We start from the raw sequence: 10,025 nt of genomic DNA on the forward strand, positions 1-10,025 counted from the left end.
TCTCTTTGTGATTTTGGGCTATATAAATAAAATTGAATTGAATTGAATTGAATTAATTACTATTTAGAAAAAATAATCGGTGATTAGTCGACTACTAAAATAATCGTTAGTGGCAGCACTAATGTCAGCGATGACACGTTTGTACAAACAAACAATTAATGAAAATGCAGTTTTTAACATCTTCTTTTGGCATTTTTCTGATATATAGAGAAAACTAAGCTCAAAGCATAATTTTTGTATTTCTTGATTCAAATTGTAAATCAGGAGTAAATGTAAAAAAATCAATTTGGAAAAAATGGTATTTGTGACGTAGAAAATATACTGGGCAGTCTGATGGTCTCTGCTTCAAGTAACGGGGAGGGGAAGTGGGGGCGGGGTTGCTCCGCAACCTATTTTGGTCAAAAAAAAAGGTGTCATGAATCACCAGGAAAAGTGAACAGGTCAAAACCTCACCTGTACATGTTCTACAGATAATAATCATAAATATAAAATTTTCCAAGTTAGTTTCAATAAAACAAATACGAAAAAAATAATTTTCAGTTTGATTTTAACTTTCAAGATTTAATTTAGACGCTAGGGAAATGAGAACATTTTTGTTTTAAGGGGTACTCCAGATAGATTTGGTATTTCAAAACTATTTTCTTTTCTCTGATTTTGTATATTTGGTCTAAAGACGAGTAAATGTAATCAGAAACACGTCTCAGCATTTTGTTTGTGCTCTTTGTTTTGAGAAAAATGCCTCAATGAGCAAATGTTTTGATGTAATATGTGTGTGAGTGTATATTTATGCTTTAAAGTACTTTATGCATGTTTTATCAAATATATGCTTTGAAACTTTTCAAAAAATATTCATTTTAGGGCTTTTATCTTGTTTTTTGTTATTACTTTTTACCGAAAAATGTTCCAAACCGAGACCCTAAAACTGACACGATCCGTTACACCCCCAGAGTATTTACAAATCAAAAATGTTACGACCCAACCAGGTTATAGATAGAGACCAACAGTGGTGAGATGACGTTAGACGAGCTGAATTTCCACGATGACTTCATGTTCAGCTGCATTTATTCCCACTAAAACTAACAAAAATCCAATTTTTGATTTTGTGCTTTTCTGCAGTTTAAACTGTTTCTACACTCTTGATAAATGTAGTAAAAAGTGAAGTGCTGATAAATATTAAAGAGTCAGTGTTTTCAGGAAAAAGGGGTAACAGCATATATTTAAACGGTCAACATTAGCTAAAAAAAAAAGAGTCCAAGCAGACATATTTGAGGTTTAGGCGTTAAATGGTTAAGAAGAATTTAAACGAAAGGCTGAAAACTCCAGTGATTTAATTTGCTGCACTTTCTAAACTCAACTGAAGTGAAACACGGATGTTAGCATCATAAAAAGATCAATATATATCAAAACATAAATGTGAGAAATCTAAAGTTTGAGAAGTTTGACCTTTTTGCCTCACAATAATATAAATGTCATAAAAGTGAAATTGATTTAAGAACTTCTTCTTGTCATATTTAAACCTTTATAGCAACATTTCACTGATTTTTTCTATTTTTATATAAAAAAAGAACAAAAACATCCCCAAAAAAGGTGATTGATGGCAGTTTAGTGTCTTTTTAACCAGAACTTCTAGAGTTTTCCACCGTTTCCCTCAGACTGGCTGACCTTCATGGCTGCAGAGCGAGCGCACAGCTCCTCCACCTCGCGGCCCGTCAGGATGGTCACCATGCCGGCCGTGTCCTCGTCTCCCTTGCTCTGGGAGACGGTCAGCGTCCGGCAGCTGTCCACCATCTTGTACAGATGCCTGAAAAGAGGGAGAGGAGCCGTCCTTAAAACCTTGTTTTCTGCTGGAGGCGAGGACGGAAGAGACGGCGCCGCAGAGCTCACCAGGCTTCCAGGTCCTGCCGTTTCAGTTTGTCTCTTTCGAAACTGCGACCCGACTCCTTCTGACAGCGGATGTACCTGCAGACAGGAGACCTTCAGAACCCTCAAACATCTGCAACAACACCTGGAATAAAACCCTCACCTGTTGCCTTTACCAAACTCCGACTCCAGAAAGCGGATTCCGTCTCTGGCGCCACCGTTTTCCTTTTTCAACCCGTCCAGTCCGTCGATCACTGCGACACAAACCCCACCCCCCCGTCAGCGCCACCGCTCTGAAGCGTTCCTCCTTTAACCCAGCGAGGAAGAGCTCTGACCTGCACGAGGGATGATGATGATGAAGCAGCCGCTGCCCGCCAGCTGCCGGATGAGACTCAGGTGCTGGCAGAGGGCGGCGGTGTCGGGGACCAGGTACTGAGACATGGACGACTGGGCTTTGGGCTGCTGAAGGCTGCCCTCTAGCTGCGACACTTCTAACTGCAGGCAGAGAAAAGTGGAAAAACAATCTGTTTTTGATCACATTCAGGCAGAAAAATGCAGTTTCCACTTCATCTCTGATAATCACATCCCTAAATAGTGTTAGCACACAAATATCTCTAATAAAATCATTTTTAAAATAAAAGATATATTAAGGAGAAAGAGGAGATCTTCAGAACTTAAAAAAAACAATCTGATTTTTTATTTAGCATTAACACAAAATCAACTCCTGAGACTTACACAGTTTTTAACCAACAAAAACTCTAGTTTTATCTTGTCAAACCTTTTACTTTATCAAAATATTTATAACAGTTAAACAGGAAATGTATGTAAATTTACATTATTTAATCGCTAGTCAGGTTAACCAGGTTAAGCAGCTATGATGAAAACAATTTGTTGGACTGCTATGCTAGCATAGCGTCCCAAGAAAAGCGTCATTTCAAATTTTATTTTACATATTTACTCAGAACTGAGAATTTGTTCCTCAGAGTTTGTTTTCAGAAATAGAAAATAAAGTGGTAACATTCTCGTAAACCTGTAACCGGCTAACAGAATTTGCATAACTTTTAACGGTACACAAACAGAAAAAAAGCAGCATGACTGCAACCATGACCTCAAATAAAAGGAACCTTTGACTTTCACCACAGTATTGTTGCTGTTCTTAAAAACTCATTTGAATAAACCTTTTTGCATCAAAAACCAGCATGAGAGCTGTTCGCCTCTCGTCTCTGGTTTTTCTGTCACACAGAAACCACAGAGCGACCTTTCAGCTGCTTGACTCTTTATGAGGCTCGTACGTCTATGCAGAACAGAGTCACACAATTTGTCGCCTTTTTTCTGTGGATTTGAATGCCACGGCAGAGTATAAACAAGATTCTCTCCTGTTATTTCTACCTGATTAGGAAGTGCATAAAGAGGACGACGCAAAGAAAGAACATGGACAAGCCACAACCGACTCGAGTGAGGGTGGTGAGGGTGTTCAGGTCGTAGGTGGAGAGGGTGGACATGGTTTCATTCAGAGGCGTCTGCAGGAAGACAAACATTATCACAAAATTCACTCAGTGGAGTTTTAGTGCTGAAATTACAAATAGAAGTAGTGGGAGGGAGGAACGCACCATTAGAATTGCGAAGAAAGTCAAATGTGTACACTGACAAGTGATGTTGTTGCCGTCGACGATGGTGTCACATCCATCCGTGGTCCAGTTCATGTCTCCTGAAAGACAAATGCGGATAACAGGAGAGGAGGATGAGATTCTGAGATTCACAGTTTAGATTTAAAAAGAAAAATATGACAATAGTTTTAGACTAAAGTGACTGAAACCAGGAACAGGTTGTGTATCCAAAACTAGTGTCAAACAGTAGAGTTATTTCAAAAGATGTCACTCGAGAAAAAGAAAAAATTAGTCGCCCAAACAATTTCTTAAAAGTTAACAAAAGTGGCAAAAGAATTTAGTAATTGTGTGAATACTTAGTAATCATTCGCACTATAGTGATTCTCCTGCTCCTTTCTGTACATTTTTCAGCACGTAAATACTCAATCACACTTTCAGCGATTTCAGCAATCTCATGCTAACGTTTTTGGCTAATTTGTTATCTCTACTGATGTTTTTACAGGCTAATTTAGAGTTTAGCTTCTATTTTAGCAGCATGGTAACACTTTTGGCTAATTTGCTATGTGTGGAATGTGCTAGCTTTTTTGGCTAATTTAACATCGACCAAGGTTTTTTGGGCTAGTTTGAAATTTAGCTCATAATTAAGCAACACACAAAATATTTTTTGCAAATTTGGCATGTCTGGTGGATTTTTAAGCAATTTTATTACAAATTTCTCAGAAATGTAGGTCACCTTCAGCGCTCTTTCATAGTTATTTAACAGAATTTTCAGTCTTTCAGCAAATTTCATATTTTTGCAAATAGCTTTTGCATTTTCAGCAAATCTCAACAGCAATTAAAGTAAATTGCGTCACGATTTTCAACAAAAAGCTTCAGCATCTTCAACGACTACATTCAGCAAAAAGCATTCACACTATCATTATCACATGTAATGCAACATTTCTAGTTTAAACTTGTTTTTAATCATTTTATGATTATATAGCTTATCAATATATTTCTATATAATTTTTCTTAATTTGTTTCATTTTTATTGGAAGAAATACAATTTTATGATTGTGAGTTTATGGTCCAAAACATATTTGCTGGCACTGAAGTCAAATTCAAATAACTTCCTCTATGCTAAAATCATATGTGGACTTCTAACTGTCTAAAAATATAAAGCTCCTGTGTTCCTTTTCTGGGGGAAAGCCTCGACACTGCGATCGTAATCACAAAGCCGAATTGCTTCCCACTGTTCCAAGCTAAGGTTCATCTTTCAATGCAATTATCTGAAAGTACTGTTATTACTGAGTGTCCTTAGGATAAATAACACACATACTTCAAACTAAAACAGTACCTGCTGAGTAAGATTACTGTTTAAATCTACTTGAATAAAAGTAAAATATGTGCTGAAGACAAGCAGCCTTAAATGTGCCATACCATGAAAAACCCACTTTTTGAGCTTTTAAGTGTATTATACTGTTCATTCCTCATTATAAATAACCCCAATTTAACATTTTTCAAACAGCTTTTGCATTTTCAGCAAATCCTCTCCGTATTTAAAGTAAATTCCATCACCATTTTCACCAAAAAGCTTCAGCATCTTCAGCGACTACTTTCAGCAAAAAGCCTTCACACCAGCATTATCGCAGGTAATGTAACTTTTGTAGTTGGATTTTGCGCGGTGACATGCACCAAAGAACATTCTGGTGAAGAATCTACACAGCATTCTGGGGTGAATCCTAAACGTATCTCACAATGGTGATATTGGGAAGACGCTGCAGAAAAAGGACCTAGGATAAAAACGATTTCCTGGTGGAGGTGCAAAGAAAGTGATCAGCGAATTAGAAGAACTGGTTTGAACATGGGTTAATGAGCAAAGACAGAAAGGTGCAGGTGTCTCCAGGAAAAGGATCCACATGAAAAATTAAGAGGATTTTTAATACGGAGATTAATGATGCTTCAGAGAGAAAAGAAACGTTCCCAGCCAGTGCTAATCAGAACAATGTTCTCATCATTTTAATAAATTATGAAACTTTTTTTGACATAATTACACTACTAAATGAACTTATTAGCGTCACCATTCTGTCTGTGGTGGAATAAATGGCGGTTGGACGCCGGTCTCTGATAGACGCCGGGGCTACTGTTGGAAGATATACTGTAGTCATTGCAGCTCTGATTGCTGGCGATAAGCCGATGTGGGCTCAATGCATCACCACCATTCATTATTAAGATGAGTTTAAATGCGCGTTAAGGTCAGAAACATGGTTAGTACCTACAGTGAACATCTGAAGGTTTTCTGTTTGACTTCACAGATGATTTTGGACACAATGTGACTCTGTTTCTCTGAGGTTTTGAGGAATTGGTTTATCCATTTTATAAATAATATGCTTTTCTTCTTGGCTGCTGTGTTGTGCAGGTGGTCACAAACTGACTCTAGAATACTTTAGTACACACTTTATGGTCAACTCAGTGCTCGTGAGATGCCACGCGAGGAAAGAGGTTAGATGTTACGTTAGAAAAGTTACCTTCTCCGTCCCACGAATTACAAACCGGAGTCCCTTCCTGTAAACAAAAGAGAAATGCAATAAATATAAACAAAACATAACTGTTTTTTTACTAAGTCTTATGTAATGCCTTTTTATGTTCTTTGATACTCACAAATTTGAACTTGTTTAGTGTGATGTTTATTGTGTCTGTAAGATTCTGGATAGGAACTCCCATGTCCACCGCTAAAATCTCGTTCCCCAAAATGGTGATGTTTTCATCCTGACGACAAAACAAACAAGTGAAATAATTCTGCACAAAATAAAAGGTGGATCGAAGTTTTGGGAACATCTAACCTCATGTTTAATACCTGACTCATATTTAAGAATTTCAGCACAGCAGCAAAGGGTGACGTGTTGTTCGTTCCTTTAGCTCTGTTAAAGGCTTCCTTTGACACGGTGACAAACCTCGAGAAGCCCGTCAGCTTCGCTCTGTCATCGATGATCTGCAGACAAAAACAGATTTTATTTTAAAGTTCTGTGAGACAAAGCTTTACAGAATTTTTAAATTAAAGAGCAAAAATGTTTGGATAAATCTGTATTTCAAAATAATCAAGGAAAAAAAAACTCAAATAATGACGTTATCACATAATACATTTTAGGAAATAGTCCAAAACTGCTCAGGTTTTGTTAGTAAAATTATAAAATGAAACTTAAGTAAACAGTCTTTTAAAACCTTAAATTATATTACTCCCTTTTGTTAAAATGCTCATTTTAAAATACAGTATAATTAGCTAGCTTGTAGCTAAAATCCAAATGTGTTTTCATTATGTTAGCCAACAGAAAATAAGTGTAAAAATATTGAAATATTTAGGCTGAAAATGTATTTTAGCAGCTACACTTCTCAAAGGGATCATTATTTAGCAGCAGGACACTTCACAATACTGTCAAATAACAAGCAGACTTATTTTTAAACTCTCGCAAAGCCTTATTCTAAGAAACACGAAAAGTCAAATTTAAACAAATAATGTACTTAGACACTATAGCTGTGTCCAAATTTCCTCACTGCTCGCCTAAAAGATTAAATAGACCAGGACTGTCCAAGAGAATCTGCCTACAGAGAAAAAAGTATGGCGCTTGAAAATTTACAGCCGGAAGTCCCTCCCCCTGTCGGAGCCGGACACAAAAAAAACATAATCTGCGACTGAAATCATCGACCCGTTTAATGCTTTCTACATTTTCCCGTTTCTTCTCTCTTTTTTCAACCCTTTTGTTGATCTTTCTCTGTGCCATTCTGTCTCTGAGAAAAAAAAAATAAACAGTATTTTGCCGCCTCTGATCAGCTGATTCACAATAAAAAAAAACTGCATCTTGTCAACTTTTTTTCCGGCAGTAAACAGGTGTGTTTACAAAAATTTTAACTTTAGTTAATATTGAATTGAAAGACATAAAAGAAATAACGTTTTCTTTCCCAGTTGAAGCTCATCTTGCGCACTAAACTGCTTGTATCCCAGCCAGCGAGGCCCAGTGGGCCCCAAATGGTTTAAAAGTGGGCAGAACACGTGGGCCTGATTGGGCTTTGGCTTAAGTAGGCACTGAGTGCGTACCACGCTAGTGTAGTGTGCTAGCGACCTTTGTTGTATCAAGTTAGTGAGCTCCGCTGTAGCAAGCTAGCAAGCTCTGCTGTAGAGAACTCTGCTGTATCGAGCTAGCGAGCTCAGCTGTAAAGAGCTCCACTGTGTCAAACTAGCAAGCTACTCTGTAGAGAGCCAGTGTGCTCCATTGTAGCGAGCTAAAGAGCTCCGCGCCATAGGGAGCTAGCAAGCTACTGTGTTGCGAGCTCTGCTGTAGAGAGCTAGTGTGCTCCGCTGTGTCTAGCTCCGCTGTATCAAGCTAGCAACCTACTCTGTAGCGAACTAGCGAGCTCTGCTGAAGCGAACTATGCTGTATCGAGCTAGCGTGCTCCTCTGTAGCAAACTAGCGAGTTTGCTGTAGAGAGCTCCACTGTATCAAGCTAGCAAGCTACTCTGTAGCGAGCTCAGCTGTAGCGAGTTAGCGAGCTAGCTACCCGCTGAGTAAGCCAGGTGTTCCACCACAGAAACTGCGGACAAACCCAATTGGGGCCCACATTTTCTGCCACTTTTAAACTTAATGGGAGCCACCTGGCCTTGCTGGCTAGGACACTACAGTTTATTCACATTTAAAAGCTTAAAAGCTCTGAATTTGTTTTTAAATATCCTTTTTTAAAAGGGTTTCCCAAAGTTTAGGAAATTTCCACTTATGCAACCGGCTAAAGTTGCTAAATTTCCGCTTCTGGGTGGAGATTGTTTCTGGCGCCATCCTGCGTGTGACCAGAAGCCACTCGGACTGTCCACGGCTCTGGATTTTGGAATTGAAGAGAACTGTTGTGTTATAATCTATGCTAATGCTAAACCCAGAGTTTCCAGAGTCAAACAGAAAGCATGAAATCCCAAAGTTGTTGAGCATGAATTTCCAGGGAGTTGCGTGTCGGAGCAAACAGACATCCAGTGTGTGCAGCTTATTTAAATAGATGCAGATTACTTTGCTGTTTTGAACAAGTGGAAGCAACCAAAAGATAAAAACATAGGAAATTGTACATCAGTTAAATTGTTATTAGTTGATGTTCACTTTTTGGCCCCTCCCATCAGGAGTCACCACAGAAAATTAGCTTTCAATTAGTCTTCAACCTGTGGCTCCAGATTCTCATGTGTCTCTTTTATCCTCCATGGTGGTTCTTCGGACAAACATAAAATACATCAGGGAGACTGCTGATCCAGAGATGTCGACCGTCGATATGGGAGGGGTCAGCAGCCCCCTAACCAAAACTACCTAAAGAAAACAAATAAACAAAGCCCACAAACTAAAAGTACCAACCTCAAACTAAAATAACAAAACCCAGCAGAGTAAGACTACTGAGGACAAAGAGGGAAATAGAACAAAAACACAGAAAAGAAAAATAAAATAGAAACGTTTTAACATAGATGATAAACTCTGTAGGTTTTTACATCCTGTTGACCTGAAGAAGCTTAGTTGGGTGCTGGACTGTTATCATTACTGGAGCTGTAGATCATCACACTTCTGAAACTTACATGGTTTGACCAATCACAAAATGTATATTTTGTAATACATCGATTCAACCAGCGAGGGTTTTAGACTATATTTTCAAGAATTAAATTGAAATTGTTATTCATATTATATTTTCCCTCCAGTTTGATCCATTTTAATTTTACTTTTCAGAGTTGAGATCTGTGCCATTATGAATTTTGACACTGCTTAGGAAGCACGTGCTGAAGAAATAAACATTTTGCTTAAAGCAAAAATACATTAAAAATACTCAGTACAATGCTATAGAACACTATTCATTAAATGTCAAAAGCTTAAAGGCTATCAACGAAACTGAATACTTGTGAAGACAAAATTAGCTAGATAGTCAAATATAAAGTCAAATGTAAAGTAAATAAAAGTACCCACATTCATATCTTGCTTTGGAGTGTCAAAAGCAAGAGATATTTCGTTCATTTCCTCTGGATCTGCCTGTTTCACTATCACTCCCTTCACTCCTTCTCCGACAGACAGAGAAGCTGAAGTTCCGTTCATGTTGGCGACCAAGTCAGACATTTTGGACATAATTTTCCTGTTGACATAATACAAAATAAAGGGATTAAAAAATTATTTCAGTTTTAGTACAATGCTGTTTTTAAGGAAAAGTATTAATGTCCCTGTATGACTACTACTTTAGTTTAAAAAAAAACAAACGATCCCGGTAGTGTTTTAATTTTAGTTTAGACATTTTTAACCAAAATCCCCCAACCTAACTGTCTTAAAAAGCCATGTTTCATGTTGATCTGAAGCCTCTGTTTCCAAAATCTCCTCTGAGGGGGCGTGGCTTTTGGAGCTCCGCCCCTGATCCCCCCCGTCTGATTCTGATAGCTCTGTGTCTCTCTAGCATAAATCTTCACAGCTGCTACATAAAAACATCCATCTATCTGGGTAATGTCCAGCTGTATGGTTCTGATCCAGATGTCAGCTGGACGAGGAAGTGAAGATCTTCATGGACAGAACTTCCTCCAAA

General features: G+C 38.1%; 2 protein-coding genes across 2 annotated transcripts in view; both read right to left on the reverse strand.

The window, feature by feature from the left end:
* The window catches only part of LOC112143396 (protein SMG5), a gene marked incomplete at its 5' end in the record, with an annotated part of 3,279 nt that extends 924 nt beyond the window's left edge, over positions 1-2,355 (reverse strand). Inside the window, 4 exon segments of the mRNA XM_024267331.2 lie at positions 1,663-1,801; positions 1,885-1,959; positions 2,024-2,114; positions 2,196-2,355. Of these exon segments, the coding sequence (XP_024123099.1) occupies positions 1,663-1,801; positions 1,885-1,959; positions 2,024-2,114; positions 2,196-2,355 (465 nt within the window).
* A 568-nt stretch (positions 2,356-2,923) lies between these two features.
* Positions 2,924-9,766, reverse strand: LOC112143916 (adhesion G protein-coupled receptor G3). The gene is made up of 6 exons (XM_024268155.2): positions 9,425-9,766; positions 6,304-6,438; positions 6,108-6,215; positions 5,975-6,011; positions 3,471-3,568; positions 2,924-3,380 (listed from the first exon to the last, which is right to left on the reverse strand). The coding sequence occupies exons 1-6, from the start codon at positions 9,578-9,580 to the stop codon at positions 3,246-3,248; spliced, it is 669 nt and encodes a 222-aa protein (XP_024123923.1). The 5' UTR covers positions 9,581-9,766; the 3' UTR covers positions 2,924-3,245.
* Positions 9,767-10,025: the final 259 nt, after the last annotated feature.

The sequence above is a fragment of the Oryzias melastigma genome, linkage group LG16 (assembly GCF_002922805.2).
Source record: "Oryzias melastigma strain HK-1 linkage group LG16, ASM292280v2, whole genome shotgun sequence".
NCBI lineage: Eukaryota > Metazoa > Chordata > Actinopteri > Beloniformes > Adrianichthyidae > Oryzias > Oryzias melastigma.